This window comes from Furipterus horrens, unplaced genomic scaffold (assembly GCF_987537825.1).
Source record: "Furipterus horrens unplaced genomic scaffold, mFurHor1.1.pri manual_scaffold_11, whole genome shotgun sequence".
Taxonomy (NCBI): domain Eukaryota; kingdom Metazoa; phylum Chordata; class Mammalia; order Chiroptera; family Furipteridae; genus Furipterus; species Furipterus horrens.
This window is the reverse complement of record NW_028327181.1, coordinates 17,753,432-17,771,757: the sequence shown is the minus strand read 5'-3', so window position 1 is coordinate 17,771,757 and position 18,326 is coordinate 17,753,432. Positions and strand designations below refer to the sequence as shown.

General features: G+C 57.7%; 2 protein-coding genes across 2 annotated transcripts in view; one reads left to right on the top strand and one right to left on the bottom strand.

The window, feature by feature from the left end:
- RSPH14 (radial spoke head 14 homolog) overlaps window positions 1-18,326 on the top strand; it is a 69,235-nt gene that overhangs the window by 26,568 nt on the left and 24,341 nt on the right. The gene's annotated exons all lie outside the window — the stretch shown is intronic.
- Window positions 1-18,326, bottom strand: part of GNAZ (G protein subunit alpha z) — a 45,551-nt gene that overhangs the window by 12,572 nt on the left and 14,653 nt on the right. The window contains exon 2 of the mRNA XM_090291683.1: window positions 14,039-15,234. Within this exon, the coding sequence (XP_090147809.1) occupies window positions 14,039-14,761 (723 nt within the window). The 5' untranslated portion in view covers window positions 14,762-15,234. The remainder of the gene's footprint in view (window positions 1-14,038; window positions 15,235-18,326) is intronic.

Sequence of the window (18,326 nt, the reverse complement as noted above, 5' to 3'; positions counted from 1 at the left end):
AGCACCCAGCCAGGGCAGTCTGCTGAGCTTGGGGCTATGGCAGACAGGGCTAGATGGTGCACACTGTAGGCAATTCGGGGTGGCAGCCACGTGTACGGGGTCTGAGAGGTGGCATGGGTGCCCCACCATCCCCCACAGGTGTACCTACCCTGGGCAGGGTGGGTGGGGAGGGGCCCTGCCTTTCCCGCTCCATGCTTAACATTTGGCTGGGACCATGGAGGACAGCAGTGCTGGGCAGTGTCCTGGCCTTTCACTGACTGTTGGCTGTATCCCTTCTCACTTGAGCTCCATCATTCAGTGGGTCAATCTGGCAAAACTGACTGAAAAGGCATTTGATAAGCAAGTGCTCTTTGGTTTTAAAATGAGCAGGAACTATGTGACCCTATGTCTTGGTGGATGAAGCCTCGGGTGCTATTCTCCTATTTTAGCCCCTTGTGGCCAACCTCCAGGGGTTTTGTGTTCAGAGGCACCAGGACTGAACTCCACCGGTGTGTTCCTGTGGTGAGGACGTGCCATCCCACCCACAACTGCCACCTGCAGGCAGATAGCCCTGCAGCCACAGGACTTGTCAGGAGGGAGATTAGCGAGTAGCACAGAAAGATTAGCAGCTAGGAGAACACCTCTTGCTACCAGACACTCTCGGCCTCAGGTTTTCACGGGCACCTGACCTCCCCCCAGGGATGCCAGGGGCTGGAGAAGGGCCCCCACCTCTCCCTTCCCTCCCCGTGGTCTCTTCTCTCAGCCCCTGCCCATGCCAGGGGACTCAAGAGAGCCCATTTTAGAGCGCTCAGGCCAGTGACAGATGGGGCTTCTCTGGGATACGGGTGTTCTGAGGAGTCAGGAAGTCACAGTCACAGCTTGCCTGTCCCCCTGCCCCCACCGCTCTCCCATCCAGTGACAATTGCAAACCTCATAGTAACAGCCGTGACCAGGCCTGCCACTTCAAACAGCAAGGGCTGTTTAAACAAGATAACAGGCTTCGGTAAAGCTGTAACTCAGGCCCTTAGAGCCTGAAACCGGTGTTCTGAACCTGCCAGAAACATCGGAGAACTACTTCCTAGTGCACGAAGCAGTCCAGCCTTGCCTGTGAGGCTCCCCGCCCTCGGTGTTTGGGTTTCCCCACTGTGCAGTACAGAAGGGGCTAGGGTGACCCTAAGTAATGAAAAGGGTAGCAAGCCTCCCAGCCCTGTGCAGGGTGCAGCCAAGGTTCCTCCTTAGGTAACAGACCAGCTGTACCACTAGGGAAACTTGTTCTTGGAGGCTGAATTTCCTCATTTGTGTGGTGGGGGCCACCCCTGCTGGGCTGCAGGGCTTAGAGCTTGTGTGTGCAGGGGACCCAGCAGCTCCCTTTGTCCTGTCCTAGAGAGTTAGGACTGTGACCTGGGTCCCACCACCTCACCCCGGTGCCTGGCACAGGTCTGAGGACCAGGGCTCCACAATACAAGTGTGGTCAGCCCAGCTCGCACCCTTCCATTACTCTGTGGCCAACCACAACACACAAGACTGTTCCGAGCTCCCAGCCCACGCTGGGCCTGGTGGCTGGACAGTCCCAATTATTTAGGAGTTGGGCAAAGGATGAGGGAGGGCCCAGAACTGTGCTATGGGGACAGCCTGGACCTGGGCAACCCAAATGGGCCCAGGTGGCCACATAACCATGGGGCCACAGCCATGTCCGTGTTCCACCAGGGTCCAAGGGTGAGCTGGAGGTAGCCCTGCACCCAGAGCGCTTTCTTGCCCCCTGGCCAAGAGACTTTGTCCATCTAACTGAGCTGTCCCCTAGGGAGCCTGAGCAGGCCAACCAGGACACTGGCAGCCACCAAGTCTGTCAGCGCTGCTGTTCCCCAGCACAGGCCCAGAGCCCCCAAACATACACAGCGCCGTTTTGCTTTCTGCTCTCACTGAACCTCAGAATCAATGACTGGAAGGATCTTAGAGCCAGAAAAGACCATTCCTGTTTTCACAGTGTTGGCCATAGCCCCGGGGCAAGTCTGACATTGATGGTCGGCATCCTGTAACTGAGGGAGTGACGGAGTGACTCAGCTCTGCTCGATGACTCCTACTTCTGGGGCAGCAAACTCCCAGGCCAACACTAGGAGCATATGTCTGAAAGGCCTGGAGCTCCCATGTCCTGCTCCCCCATTTCATGCCCAGACACAGGGAGTGAAGGCCTACCCTGCGGCCTATTCTCACCTTGACCCTCCTCCCACTCTGCAGAAAAGAATGCTTTTTCCAGTCTGAAACGAGAATTATTTCCTATACATTAAATTTTGCTGGCTTGATCCAAGTCCCCTGCTGTCAGTCACTGATGGGAAATTAGCAAACAGCAGGATGCAGGTGTGTGCAGACGGGAGGTTGCCAACACAAACTCAGGCCTGGCCTAGGGCTTGCAGGCGTCACTCTCACTGGGAGGAAACCAGAGTGCACGAAGTGCCTCCTATTTCACCTCCAGGGACCCCTGCAGCCCATTAGTCTAATACCCTTGTCGACTACTCAGCAAGGCGTGCTCTCCTGTACACTGAGCACCACCTCAGGCCACACCTCCAGGAGCAAAGGCTGGTGAAACCACTGGCAGCAGCTGGGGGCCAGTTTCTACAAGGACATGAGAAGCTGGAGACGTGGGTAGATATCCCAGTGGGAACCCTCTGCCTGTGGCCAACAAGATGGACTTCAGAAATGCTCATCCTTAAAGAGTATTTGGGTCATCACTGCCCTACCCTGGCTTCTCCCTCTGCAGGAAGTGGGAGTGCTAGGCAAGTGAAGCCTTCCAGGGTCTCTGCTCCATCGAGAATTGGATCCAAGGATGCTTATTATATATGTGCTGGTACAGCCACGCAGCTAGAATGTGATTTAGTAAAATTCTGCAGTCCCTGTGACCGTCCATGGCTCCCAGGAACTGCTACAATAGAGGCCTCCAGCCTGGGAATGGCTACTCCTAACCCAGTGCCTATCGCTGTCTGTGCCCAGGACAGTGGTTGATGACCTTATCCTGCCCAGGATGTGGTAGTCCGGCAGGTGCCAGGCAGGCTGCTAATGGGCCCTTTGGAGGAGCTGCCGGAAGTTCATGAGATATCAGAGTGCGGGGACCAGGGCTTCTTGATGTTTTCTGAGAAGCTGCTTCAGGAAAGAAAATGACTTCTCTATCTCTGACCAATGACCTGCTCACAAGATGTACAAACAGTAGCCAAGAGGCCGATGCACAGCATGGCCACTTCCCAGCCCCCATCAGCCACAAGGACTGCCAGACCTAGGACCCAGGGCTTGAGCCAACTGGAGGAGTCTTTGAGATGAAAGCTTCTAGACAGTGATCAAGGACCAGACTCAAGACCATGTTTTCTCTAGAGCCCATGGTGGATTATAAAATCCACACAGTGAGTTGTGAGCAGCAATGTGAAAACCATACTAAATCAAACCTGAAGGCAGTGTGGCTCGTGCAGGAACATTACCATCGCTGACACGCATACCTGGCTAGGCTGTCAGCAGCTGACGGTGCTCTCCCAGGGCTCACCTGGCTGGCACCACCCAGCCTCCCAGATGGGGCAGCAGGGTGAACAGGCTGGACGGGCCGTTTCTGGGTCCTGAGCCTTTGTCTTCATTAGCAGTGGTCTCAGCCTTTGGGTAGTGCAGCTCAGGTGTCAGTGCCTCCTGGGTGGGTCCCCAAACACCTCACCCCACCAACCTGCATCATGCCCAGGACAGTCTATGTCTTCTAAGACAGGCAGTGTTAAGGGGAGAGCATGGGGACAGTTCAGGGAGACCCCCTGGCCAGGCCACAGGTGAGCAGGGCACTCCAGCCACAGGGCCACGATGAGCTAAGGAGAGGCTGGCACAGAGTGGTCTGGGGCGGCCATAGCACAGGTGGCTTGGGAGGGGCCAGAGCCACAGCAGCTGTGCTTGCGGACAGAGCACTGGGCAGCAGCAGGGACAGGTTTTGAGGGAAGAGTGTGCCAAAAGCTGGACTTGTCACTGGGTCATGGCCTCAGTCTCTGAATCCAGGCTGGGATCACACACAGTGTCTCAGTCCATGACCCCTGCAGCCGTGGAGGACAGTCAGGCCTGTTCTCCAAGGGTCCTTTGCTGTCCAGAAGACATCTGCCCTCACTGGGCCTGAGCCCAGTCTTGGATGCCCCCAGGAGCAACGTGCCCTATGCCACGCCTAGCAGTGCCCCGGAATCTTTGCTCTGAGACCCCTATGCCAGGTCCCCCCACCAGCTGGGCTACAAAAGGCCAGCCTATTAAGTCTGAGCATCAGAGGAGAGCATGACAGTCCTGACCAGCAACAACTCCACCCTGAGGGGCACTTGCAGCCTGGACCCCTAAGGGTAGAGGGGACAGTCGGACAGCTGCCAATGGGCAGAGGCCTCAGTGTGACAGAGCTCTAGGGACATGCTGTGGGGAGAGAATGGGCTTTTCCCTCTGCCCCGATGGGCCACACTGGGGAACTGGGCTCAGCTTGGGCCATGCAGGGGACCCAGCCTGCTCTGTGGTGCGCTGGCCTTGGCCTTGGGGGTGCCTCATGCTGTGTACGAGGGCTTAGCCCACTTGCTTGTTTAGGGGACCTTGTGGCTATCTCTTGTGAGAGAGAAAAAAAAAAGGCAGGATGGCACTCCTGTGCCACATAGTGTATGCTGCCACCCAAATCAGGTAGGGTTGCCAGGGTCACAGGTGAGGTCATAGGGGCCAGAAGAAGTGTGCTGACCTGCCCAGCCATCAGGAGTCTGTGGTTCAATGACGAGCGCTCTCCTTTATCAGAGCACAAGCCCCACAGTTCCAGGCCCTATGGGTGCCAAGCACAGGCACAAGTAATAGCGGGTACTGTCAAAAGTATGTCCTTCTGTCCTTGAGCTGAGGGTCTGTCCCACTTTTATAGATGAAAAAGCCAAGACTGGACCAGCTCATCCAAGCTGAGGATGCCCAGGACCAGGGGCTGCATCTGGCTAGGAACTGCTCCCTTACCCACAGAGGTCCCATCCTTGGGCCAAAGAGGCTAAGAGGAGCCAGACGGGATTGTGTGCCTGGGAACTCAGCGGGCACTAACAACAGGCCATGGGACAGACATCTCCCCTCAACACTTTTCCTGCTGGGCTAGGGGTTGGAAACCACCCAAGAACCACAGGTTGCCTTGGTCAGCTATTACAGAGTGTTCTTTCCTCAGTAGATGGTAATGAGCTATAGACCTGGTTTCCTTGAGCATGGGACACTGGAGCCAGTGTGGCTTTTGGAGAATGTTGAGCAGCTCACAGATTTCCCAGGTCCCACCTGTCACTGCTGGAGGGAGGCTGTGTGACCCTGTGGGGAAGGACCTGCCTATGGCCTCTCCTCTGGCTGGGCCATGCTGGCCTGGGTGCTCCAGGCCGCCTCGATGTCAGGATGTCATTAGCCTTCACAGGGTTACCAAAGGCCAGAAAATGTGTGTGGGACTGTGGCCTGGGGCTAGACTTGGTGGAAACCTCAGGATATGAGGTCCAGGGCCTTTGGCTGGCTGGTTTTATTAATGAAATTAGAGAAAGTGCATGAGCGGTGCACACGCCAGCCAGGGGGTGATGGAGACAGGATCGGGCAAGCTGCGGCCCAGCCTTCCAGGGGCAGCCCGAGCTTGCTCTCCGGGTCTGAGGAAACCGGCCTGGTCTGGACCTCATGCAGGCGTAGGGCTACCTTTTCCTCTATCCTGGGTGTCCCTTCATATGTCTAGGACCCCTTCCCTTAGGTGACTGCTATTCCTTTCTTCCCAGAAACTCTATAGACTGTCAGAGCCAGTGGGGCCTCAGTGAGCCCTACAGATAGGTGAAGAGGAACCCCCACATCCTGTCAGATCAGAAGCCTTTCTTGGTGAGATTGCCATGAGTGCCTGATACCCCACTCTGGCCCCCAGCTATGCCGAGGGTCCCCAAGTCAGCTTGGCCTCCCTTCTGCGCTCTTACGTCCCCTCCCTGGAGTCTGTTCTCGAAGAGTGAAGAAGTTGTTTTTTAGTCTTTAATTATAAAAATACCTAAAACAATAATCTGCATCTTAAAACCCAGAGCTAATGTGCTTAGAATATTCATTACCCTGCTGGCTGGGTGGCTGAGCAGGATGCAGGCTGGGAAGTTCCTCTGTCCTGAAGCTCCAGGTGAGCGCAGAATGGAGGTCTTCTGATGGTCGGAGGGGCATTGTTGAGAAAGGGTCAAGCAGCAGATGGGGCGCAGGGGAGCACACAGATATGCAGGTTGTAGAGGCCCTGGTGAATCCCAGCTCCGCAATCCCCAGACTGTGCTGGGGACTGGATGCAGCACCTGGGACCTTGCTCCTTCTGCAGGGTGCCTAGGCCCCCAAACAGTCCCTCAATCCTGCCTCTGCTGGCTGTCCCCTCAACCTCCAAGGCCCAGGCTGGATTCTGTGAGGTCCAGATCAAGTCCAGAATACCACCCCACCTTCACCCCAATCTGCCCAAGCCTTGTTCCTGATGTCTGGGCCCCCTTCTCTCTTGCAAGATGGCCTCTGGGGCAGAGAAGGGCTTCTTAGCTTTTCTGGACCCAGAAAGCTGCTTCACAGCGGGTCCTTGAGGCTAGCCACAGCAAGCATGGAAGTGGGTGCCGGGGAAGCCACTCCAGCCCTCCAGGGACTGCTTGATGCTGTCCCCATCTGACCTGAGAGGAGGAAGGGACACTTGCTTCTGTCCCTAGACGGCTGCACATACTAGGTGTGTAAGGAAGGCTTCGTGAATGAGTAGTACAGACTTTTCTCTCCCAGATGGAGAACACAGGACGGGCCCCAGCTTGAGCAGATGGTCTCATGCAGTCTGCTAACGTACTGACAAAGAGAAAGCAGAGCCACTCAGCTCCGAGTCTGCTTCTGTGCTCTGGATTCTTGTAAAATCTGCCTGGGGAGAGCGGGAAGTGGGGTGTGGGGTGTGGATGAGCAGGGAGCCACTTCTGGCAAATTACCATTCTCAAATGGGATGAATGTGAACGGAAATAACACGTACAGTCACAGGGCTACACGTACAGTCACAGGGCTAGAGTAGGGAATCGCTAAGGAGTCCCAGAGGAGGCTGGAGAACAGGGACACTGCCTGACTCTTCAGAAAGATGTGGACAGTACATCCTGTAATCCACCCATAACCGAGCCTGACCTGGACAGGCCCTCTGGGCCAGGTGAGAGCCACGGGCTGCGTAGGCTGGTGAATGTTTAACAACCCATTGGGAAGTGCTGTGAAGTGTCTGCCGAGTTCCGTGCTGTGATTATTCTCACCTGGCTGATTTTAAGCTACAACATGATGTCAAATGGCCCAGAAATTCCCCAAAATTGAACAATTGGCACTTGTGAACTGGTACCATCCAGCTCCAGCCTCCAATGGACTGGTGTGCAAAGAGGAAGGCTCTGCCCTGCTAACCCAGGTCTTACTGCCCTCCTCCATAGGGGGGACCTGCTCTCCCACACAGGCTGGTCAGCACCAGGGCAAAAGGACCCCACCGGAGACCAGGCAGGTCAGCTTCCCACCAGTCTCAGAGACCTGAGGAACACGGGCCATCCCCATGCAGATTCTCCCAAGGCACACGGGAATGTCTGTCATGGTGGAGGAGTCACAGTGATGGGGATGGCATCTGACCATTAAGAAAGGACAACTGATAAGCTCAACGGCAGAGCTAGGTCCACAAGGATGAGGAGATGGGGATAAATGAAAAGGCCCCAGTAGCACCCCAAAGCCCTCCCATGCAGTGTGGAGTGGGGGTAGAGGGAAGGGCCATACTAATCAGGAGGGCCCTGTTTCATCGTTCTCATTCAGCTGACATCTGATGGAGGGCCTACTCAGGGCAAGGAGCCAAGTACAAAGGTAGACAGGAAATGGGAGTCCTCGGAAGCTCCCAGTGTGGCAGGAAGAGGAATGGAGGAGGCTGCTATTGACAGAGTCTTTGATGGCTGCTGCCTCCCTGGGAGCAGATGGGAGGTCTTAGTCCAAGAAACTAAAATGTCCAAGTGCTAGGGGCTGAAAATAGGTGCCAGGCTGTGCTGCAGGGGAGGGGCTGCTGCTGCCTTTCCACCCTCCCCCCACCTCACCCCTGCCTATCATAGGCTGGAGCCAGCACCCTGCTCAAACTATGTTAAGTTAGGGCCATGGGGAGCAGACACCCATCACTGCCAGCCATTCACTGAGCGAGGGCCACAGGCTCAGACCCAGAATCCACTGAGGTGAGAACCAGACGACCTTAGCCTCTTTAGGGCCAAGACAAGGGACAGGCAACAGCGCAAAGGGCCCTGGATGAGGCCAGGGCTTGAGGAGGTGGGAGACCGTTCACAGGCGCCGGCAGAACCCTGGCAATCCAGCTGTGAGTGCATGCCCATCCACCTAGCAGCTGGGAGGGGTAATGGGTCACAGAGACAAAGAGCTTCTCCAGGGGACACCGGCTGGGGACAGCACATGGCCAGGGGAGCACTGCGCCTGCCTGAACCTTCCAAGGGAGGTGCCGTCATAGCCCTGCTGAGGGCCTGGCTCTTGCTGCCTTTGCCTCTGCAGATCTCAGATCTGTGCCTGGAGCTGCCCATTCCAAGGGGACCCCAAGCCCCTTTGCTGGCCAAGCCCCACCTCCTGGCTCTGATCCAGGAGGTCCTGCTGTCCCAGGGTCACTATAATTTGTGGAGGGCGCAGACAAATTGCATGTGGTCCCAGCACATCATGAGATCATAAGGAGCTGCTCAGGGAGACCAGGGCCTGGTGGGGGAAGGCTTGTGGCCTCTGGGCAGGTCAATGGCACATCTCTCTGGCACTGTCCCAAGTCCCCATGGCAGGATTCCTGAATCTATGTTCTCGACTGGGTGAAGAGCAGGTGATGGAGTGAGGACGTGCTCTGCTCAGGCTCCCTGTGGCCCTGCCACTGACGGGGTGGGGGCGGGGGGCAGTGCCAACCCTGACGGCCATTCACGTCCCCTGAGCCCAGCTGACTGCCCTGCATGCAGCCCACAGGGAGGCTGGTCACATGGCACCCCTGCACCCTGATTCCCTGTGGACAGCCCCGTCCCCAAGTGTGGAAGCCAGCCCACATTCCAAGACCTCTCTGGAGCACCCTGTACCCACTGGGCAAGGGGATCCCAGTGTCCCCTGGGAGCAGTGCAAGGGCTTCCCAGTGAGCCAGACTTAGCCCCAGGACATGACATATGTTCTGTGGGCCTCAGTTCCCTCACCTGCAAAGATGGCTAAAGACACTAAGGACACGCCAGGTTCCTTCCAAACCTAAGCCGAGGCATCATCACATCTGGCTGTTTCCCTTTTGTAATCACCTCTTTTGGACAAACAGAACCAGCTCTGTTATCAACAGGTGAAAGCCCATCTTACCGCAGCACCATATGTCACCTCAACACGCCATCTCATGACACACCACGTTTAAAGCACAAAAACAAGCTCCCTTTTCGGGCTGAATGACAAAGCACAGTAGAGTACTGTTTGTAGGACATTGTGACTACTGGGTGTGAGTGTCCCCTCCTACCAGCTCCTTGTGCCTCTGGGATAGTCAGGCTCAGCTTGGTGTCTGGCCCCTGGGCAGAGCCTTGCACAAGCACAGCAGCTGCACAGCAGGCGCACCACAGGCCTGGCACAGGGCTGGGAACACCAACAGCTCCGCCAGGGAATGGGCAGTGAGGGAGCTCCTGCGGGCTTTCACATGGGAACGCTTTGACACTTTACAGCCAGGCCTTTTAATCTGTCTCTTCTGAAGATTCCCTCCACTATTAAGTAGCCACACAGTCCATTAGCGGATCTGCAGGGGCTGAGGCTGGGCAGCAAGCAACCCTGGTTTTCCTGCTTTCCTGAGATTCTCAGCAGGGTATTGGGGTCCCACCTGTCAGGGCACTCAAGAAGAAGGAGCAGAGCCCCTGCACCCACTGGCAGGCTGAGTGAGGAGCCTGTGGCTGACCTTCAGGCACATGGCCTCCAGGCCTGTCATGGTGAGGTCGGTGGTCTCTGCACCTGAGTGGGGCCATGACTGAGCCTGCAAATTGAACTGGGAGAGGCAAAGAAGGAAGGCTGGGCTGCCAGGAAGTGAGGCTCTGGCAGAGGGCAGCTGGGGCAGGATGGCCTGGCTTTCCCCCGGCAGCAGATGTGGCACAGAGAGGGCCCATAACCTGTTCAAAGCCTGGGTACCCCCTCCTGTCTCCCCACCCGTGACAAGGACAGTAGGCACAGCTGCTGCCCACATGATCAGTCAGGGGGTGCAACTCCGGGCCATGCTCTGGCTTCCCACGCTGTCTAGGGGAGCCCCTGGGTGCCTGTAAGGGCTGCATGGTGGGACAAGGACTCATGAAGTCCTTCTGGAACAAGAACTGGGAATCATTACCAAGGCTGGGCATGGCTCATCGCCATGGTCCATGAATGCTCCGGAATCTGCCTCCTCCTGCCCAGGTGCTGCCCTGCGCTCGCTGCAGCCCTCCATGACTAGGAACCCAGAGATCCTCACGTTACCCTTGGCAACATGCTGACGCAAATGCCAGCGGGCGGGCAGGGGGCTGTGGTTCCTCTGCCAGGCGTGGGGGCGGGGCTCTGTCAGCCCTCTGTCAGGGGAAGACAAGGCCTTGGAGCAGAATGGGGGTTGAAGAGCTCTGAGCTCCATGTCCAGAGCCTGGCACTGGGCCCCCAGCCTCTTTTGGTTTCTGCAAGACTCAGTGCGGCCGGTTCTTGGCTGCCTCGCCTTTGCTGGAGCCCAGGGAGAGCAGTTCAGGGCCCTCTAAAAGGAGAAGGCAAGGGTGGCAGCCCTGCCCCAGGCCTATGAGAGCAGGCGGGAGGAGGGCAGGGCACAGAAGAGGTGTGCCAGTGGTGGCGACAGGAGCTGCCTGCGGGCACTGGGAGAGGCGGGCTCTCCTTGCTGCCTGGCCCGGCTCTCTCCTGGGCGGCCAGCCCACCTCAGTGGACAGCCGGCGGCAGGGGAAATCTTGGAGGGTATTGTCTTTCCTCAGCGGCCTGTTTGTTTTCCATCCTGAGATATTGCTGGTAGAGCATGAAAGGTCAGAACCATTTGGAATCCAGTGAATTTCCAGCCTCGCTTGCTTGAGTTTCTCATCAAGAATTTCCTTTTCTGGTGAACAACCACCTCCCCAGGCCTGCTGAGACCAGGGTGGTAGCAGGAGGCGGGGTACAGGCCCGGCCGCCAGCCCCTCCCTTTAGAAAATGCCCTGAATGGCCCCAGAGCCTGGCTGCCTCCAGGAGGCAAGCTCGGCTTCACAGAGAACCCCACAGCCAAACCAGCAGCCACTGTCCTCACCCAGGGTTTCCTGCTGCGGCCACCCACAGGGGCAGGGCCGGGAGAAGGCCGGAGACATGAGGCCCTCATGGGCTGCCTGGCCAGCCAGTCCTCCGCCCAGCCTAGCTGTGCAGCCACTTGCTCGAATGTGAGCTGGATCCACCGTGTAATGAATGACTGCAATGGAGGGGCTTGTAGGCACTGAACTAAGGTCAGGAAAGGCCTCTCACGGAGGTGACCCCTAGGATGAGATATGAAGGACAGGGGTAGGTGGGCAGGGGGATGATGGCAGGGTGGTCACATGCTTAAGGCTGGAGAAAGCAGAGCACATGTGAGTGAACGAAGCCCACAAAGCCAGACCAGAGAGTGGAAGAGGCAGCAAGGAGGCGGGGATGGGCTGGTTGGAGCCAGGAGGGCCTCAGGCAGGAGAGGCCTGGCCCTGGGCCTGTTTTGAGGACACTTGGGCCACTTCCTGGTTGACAGCTTCAGAGAGCAGAGATGAAAGCCAAATTCCTCCTTGAAACACTGGACCAGCTCTGGGCCCAGGCAGCCTGTCTCCAGTGTCCTGGCACACCTGTGGGCACAAGCGTGGCGGGCAGAGCCTGCTAATGGACAGTCTGGGTGACAAGCCCAGCGCCGAGGGAACTCGCCCCACCAGCCTTGGAGATGGCAGAACAGACACAGCCCGAGATCCAGACCCCCCGAAGGCCTCAGAGCACAGGCTGTATCACCAGCCTCAGGACAAGCAGAAGAAGGCAGAAGCCTGGAGAGCCGACCACCAGAGTCTGTGTGGCTGGCAGACCTGTCCTGTCCCTGTCCCAGGGCCTGGGCAAGGCACCTTGCTTTGCCTCGCAGCCTCACTGACCAGTCAGCCCCGAGCCCTCTACCCACAGCAATGCCTCATCAAGGAGCCTGACCCTGCTAGTCCGCTGGGGTGTCCCCTCTGCCTAGAACCACACATGGTGCTGATGTTGGGACAGACAGAAGACTTAGGGTGGCTGGAACCTCAAGACCACATAGTGCTTGGAGCAACGCGGGCCCGTCCTTGTGGACACAGTGTCCTCAGCTCAGGCCACTCCCAACAGGGACACCGTCACTGCCTAGGCACAGCTCTGTGGAGAATCCCAGGCGCATAAAGGGGAAATGAGGAGAACCCTGCCTCCTGTCTCCATGGCTGCCTGCAGTGGCTTCTCCTCCAAAAGGCTGGGCCTCCTTGTGAACTTGGTGAAAGCTGCAGACCTTCTCTCCAGAAAAATGCTCAGGTGTCCAGTACGGTGGTCACAGCCTGCAGTCACCCACAGATTTCCTCAGGGCTATGGGCCCAATTAGAATTTCCCAGCTAAGCCCCCAAATAAAGCTACCACCTGCCTTAAAAAGACCAGATGAAGGAGCAAGCAAGCCCCTTCCTTGCCATTGCCCTGGGCCCTGGACCCTAAAGGCTGATCCCTGTTTACCAGCATGGAGGGTCCCCCATGAGCATCATCACCCCTTCCCCTAGGCTCCTGCTAGCCACCACTGCCTCAAGCCACTGGCACCACAGCTCACAGCCTATACCACTTACAGCTCCTTTTGGACCCCATTTGCCTCCATGCCCTCCACCCAGGATCAAAGGCCTCCTGAGAGTAAATTCTGAGTGTGCTCAGTGCTTCCCCCGGCACAGCACTGCTGCAGGGAGGGCTGCTGGGAGACCTCGGCGATGTCTAGCCCGTCGGGCTGTGTGGCCTCTATCTACCACTCCCACTCCCGGGAGCCAGGGAGCTGTGGCACCTTGCGCACTGGGCCTTCTGCCTTGGTCAGGCTGTGGCATGCTGTCCTTACGAGCAACCCGGCTGTCCTCCCCTCAGCAGCTCCCCTCAACCCCCCACTGGGCCTCGGTCGCCTGTCGGTACCTCTGTACACAGCACCCACCGTGGGGCCCTCCACACACTATGGGTCTCAGCCTGGGCTGGGGGGCTGAAAGAACCCTATACCCGCCCAACCCCTGGGGATTAAACCTCAAAAACAGTTCTGAACACTTTTGGTAACAGACTCTCAGGCTCTGCATGGGTTGTGGGGCCAAAGCTGCAGTCCCAGCACCCAGCACAGCGCCCAGGACTGGTAGGCGCTTTGTGCACTTACTGAGCTGCTACCTGGTCCAACAACTGGATGCGTGGCTCAGGCCTCACTCTGTTATCCTGCAGAACCTCCCACCTCCCTCCCACCTTCAGCATTACCCACCGAACACGGCTGCTTCCCAACCGCACCTGTAGCAAAGCCCCTCTCAGTGCCCAGCCTCCCCACCCTCCTCCCCAGAAAATCTTCCTCAACTCCCAGGTGGCTGAGGGCCCCTCGTCTGGGCTCTGAGCCATATGCTCTTGGTTGCCAAGGAGCAGGAGCCACTAGCAGAGGGTGGGCCCGTTGCACCCCGAGTACTCGCTGGCATTGCCTGGGCACCTGGGGCCTGCAAGTGCCATGAGGGCAGTGCTGTCTGAAGCTGGGTGAGGGAAGCTGTAGCCAAGGAGGCATCCCTGCATGGCGGAGTCCTAGGGTGGTCACTTAGAGGAGTTGGAGCCCTGGGGCCTGTCAGGGCACCAGTCCTGCCAGACTGGAGCGGCCACTGAGAGCTGCCCTCTGTGGCAGATGTCTTGACAGCAAGTGTGACCCCAAGGTCCTGTGGTGACTGTGGAACCCACTGTGCTCCACACTGAACCCCAGACACATACCTCATTGGGGCCGCTCTGGAATCCTTCCAATGGCAGCCTCTCCCACCCCAGCCTTCGACACACCCAGAAGCCCACCTGTTTCCCAGGAGCCAGCGGCGGCAGGAACAAGCAGAGGAAAAGCCTGGCCACTCACCGTCTGGTTGTCCTCGTAGAGCTTCAGGTCATAGCCACTGAGCTCCACGCAGAAGATGATGGCTGTGACACCCTCGAAGCAGTGGATCCACTTTTTGCGCTCCGACCTCTGCCCACCCACATCCACCATCTTGAAGGTGAGCTCCTTGAAGGTGAACTTGTTCTCCACGATGCCAGTGGTCATGTCCCGGGAGCGCAGGATGTCCTCGACAGTGGGGATGTAGTCGGGTGCAGCAATGCGCTCCAGGTCATTCAGGTAGTAGGCAGCATTGTCCTCCAGATGGTACTCACTAGAGCGACCAAAGCAGGCCTGCGCCCCAGGGTCGGCCCAGAGCCGCCGCATGACGCCCAGCAGCTCGGGAGTGATCTCACCCTTGCTCTCGGCGGGGCCCGTCAACGCAAAGAGCTGCACAGCGTCGTAGGCGCGGTCGGGATTGTGGAAGTCGATCTTGAGAGCGGCCAGGGCGCGGATGATGCGGGTCAGTGAGTCGATGGCGTTGTAGATGATGAGCGGCTTGTACTCCTTGCAGGCCTCCAGGTTGAAGCCACCGCTGTGGATGATCTTCATCTGCTTCACGATGGTGCTCTTGCCCGAGTTGCTGGTGCCCAGCAGGAGGAGCTTGATCTCACGGCGCTGCCGCTGGCTCTCTGAGCGCAAGTGGCGGTCGATTCGCCGGGACCGACGCGCCGCCTCTTTCTCCTCTGAGCTTTGCCGACATCCCATGGTCTGGCAGCGGCGGGCCCAGACAGGAGCACAGGACTGGCGCCTCTCCTTCTGCCCCGAGAGAACAGGACGCTGAGACGCAGGTGGTGTGCCCAGCAGACGACGGGCCCAGCTGCCCTTGAGTGCTCAGTGTGGGTGGCGGGGCAAGGCCAGGCCCCACTGCAGCCCCTGCCCTGGTGCCTCTTCTGTGGCTGGCATGGTGCTCCTGCTATGGGAGGTGGCCAAGCCCTCCCTCTAGTGACATTCCCCCTCCCCGGGCTGCCACCTGGCCTGATGCACAGCAGTCATTTCCTGTCCTCCCGATGGTGGGAAGCAGTCCACTCGCCTCTGCCCACTTGCCTCGGCCTAGGCTGCTGCCGGCTGGTCCCCGGTTGCTGTGGCGATGCTGCTAAGTGCGGCTGGGAGGCCTGCTGCCAGTGCCGCTGCCACGGGTGCTCCCTGTGGCCCCCCTGCCTCAGGCATCCGCCCTTCACCTGCCAACACAGAGAATAGCATGAGCCTCCTCCCTCCGTGGGAAAGGGAAACTTCTGGAAAGCAGAAAACTACCTGGGAACAATGACTCATGCCCCCTCCCCTCTGTGGATTCCCAGAGTTGGTGCCCAAACCACAGCAAACACACACACGGGTCACTGCACCCTGTAGCCAGTTTGCTGAAGCTGGGTGCTCAAGGGAAGAGCACCCAGCAATATACCATGAGAGGGTTCCCAAATTGTGGGGAGCGAGTCCAGGCCTTGCCGCCTCTCCCTGCCCACTGGACCTGGTGACCCCCCTTCCCTGAGCCTTGGTCTCCCTGTCTGATGTTGGTTAGGATTCAACATGGTGGCCCCACCTGATGCTGCCCTATGCCCTCTTCTACAGCTGCTGGGGCTGTACCCACCGGTGCTGTGGCATCGATAGGGCTCAGCCCCTCCCTGGCTTATAGTGGGGATCCAGGCCAGGATAACTGGGTGCGCCCTTAGGAGGTGGGTCACCTCTGCTCTCCCCCAGGGCAGGACACTCACCAGAAGGAGGCTGGCCAGCTCTGGGAGTGAGCAGAAGCAGAGGTGCTGGGAGAACCACAGGGTGGACGATAGCCTGGGTCTTGGCCTCTCTGGCAGGCGAGGTGGACACCAATCACAAAAGGACAATACTATACGATCGATTCTATGTATACAGACGAGGTCCCTACTCATAAACTTCATGGAGACAGAAAGTAGAGTGGTTGGTGTCAGGGGAGAGGGGACGGGGAGTTGTGGTTTAATGGGGACAGTTTCAGTTTGCGAAGATGAAAAAGTTCTGAAGATGGGTGGTGGTAATAGGTGAACATTATGAATGTATTTAATACCACTGAATTGTACACTTAAAAATGGTTAAAATGGTAAATTTTATGTTGTGTGTATTTTACAACCAAAAAAGTTTTGTTGGAGACCTACCAACAAAGAGGCAGAAGGCCATGTGTTGTGGGAGAGATAGCAGGCTGGTGACCAACCCTGGCTTTGCCCACCAGTGGTGGGCTACTCTGGGCCCAAATCATCCACACTGTAGACAACCTGGTGCTGAGTGTCGTTGGGGGCGAGCCTCGCCCATCCAGCCTAGGGTGCAAAGCCACCCTATCTGAGGAGGTGTGACTTGTGCTTTGGGACACATGTGCTCCACAGGCTCATGGCTGAGGGCTGGGCTTCTGAGAATCAGGACTTGACCAGTGCACACCTGTAGCTACAGGGCAACACAGGAGTAAAAGGGAGATTGTGGCCAGGTGGCGGCTGTATGCACCCAGCCAAGCTGTCTGCCACCTGCACAGGGCAGCCCCCGACAGCCACGCCAGAGGTAGTTCCCTGTGCCGGAGGCACCTTCTTTCCTCAGATCACCAGAACCGACATGCAGAGGGCCCCACACAGGGTTCTCCTTGCGGCTCTGTGGGGTTCAGCTGCATTCCAGCGGGGTGAGTAGGGGTTCCATGGAGCTGGCAGTTGGGGGATGGGGCTTAGGGAGGGAGATCTATGTGTGGGAGTCTGGGCCGGCCAAGCTCCAAACAGGACCTCAGAACAGTCCCACCTGCTCTGAGGCTCTGCTTCCTTGCTTTTATGCAAGGCTGCCAGTTTCACCTCTTCTGAGTCTAACGGGACCTCCAAGTCCTCACCAAGTTGACCCAGAGGCAAAGGGCTGGACAACCATATTGATCCCTGGCCCATAACTGCTCATGGCTCCCAGGGCCCAACACCTAACACCCCACCAAAGGCCTGGCTGGAAATCGCTGAGAAAGTAGCACGCAGAAGAGGAACATGTGCAGAGGCCCTGGGTGGGAGGAAAGATGGACTGCAGTGTGGCTGGGGAGCTGAAGGAAGGTCAGAATGTCTGGATAGGAGAGGCACAAAGCGAAGGAGGGGCAGGGCCAACCAGGAGGAACCCACCATCGGGTACATGACTGACTGTGTGGCTGTGTTTGTTCCCGTGTGAGTCTGTGGTTGCATGTGTGCAGACCTGTGCATGTGTCTGGTACACAGGACTGTGTTATGTGTGTTTGCACTGATCTAGATATGTGCCTTGTATGCAGATTGTACATGTGTGCTAGTACATAGGTGCACATGTATGGCTGGGCGTGGCGTGCCAGAAACAGAGGTGCACATGGAGAAAAGGAACGGGCTCTGGTGAGAGGCCAAGTGGGGAACCTGGGGCTTTCCATCATCTCGGCTACTTACTGGGCCAGGGATTTGAGCCGGCACCTGGGGCGGGTTGGGGTCACTGCTGACGGAAGCAGACGAAGACCCGTGAGTGAGATTCTGCATGTAAGGAAGGCAGGAGTCAGACCAAACGGGGCAAGTGATGGGGGAAGGTACTAAGGTCAGAGTAAGGTTGGGGATGGGGTGTCAAAGCTGCAGGCCAGATGCTTCAGCACATGCACTGACTATTCTCTTCAAGACCCTCCCTGCCCTACCCTTGACCCTGGTCACTGCTCACTCGCTGCCTGGCAGGCTTGGCCTGCCTCATAGCACAGTGCCGTCTTACCCCAGACATATCTCTCCCAAGTCTCTATTCAGGTCACAGATGTCGAGTGACAGGGATTGGGACATGGTGGTGGAGGACGGTGCTGCCACCGCTGGCGCTCTGCACCCTGGACACCAATCACACCATGTCACAGCCTGGCAATGACATACCCATGTCCCCTGTTGCCTCACTCACATCCAGGATGGAGGCCAGGGCACAAGGCAGAGCAAGGCTGTGGAGCATCAGCCCCCTCCTGCTCTCTGAACAGCCCTTCTGGGCCTTCCCACACAGGGAAAGGAGACTGGGGCCAAAGTCACCCAAGGTGTCACAGCCCAAGCCAGGCTAAGCCAGAGGGTCTCCAAGGAGAGAAGATAGCTTATCAGCTTACTGGGCTGGAGAAAGCCTGAACCTGGTGGGTGGGGCTTCCTCCTAAGCAGGCCCCCACTTCTTCCGAGGGACAGGGAGACAAGAAGCCAAGCTCCTCACTCTCCAGACTCACTCCCATCCCAAGGAAAGCCTGCTCAACACTGAGCCCTGAAAGGGGTGATCTAGGGAGGGGGTGGTTTGGTCCCATTGAGGAGGGACACCTGCATCCAGACGA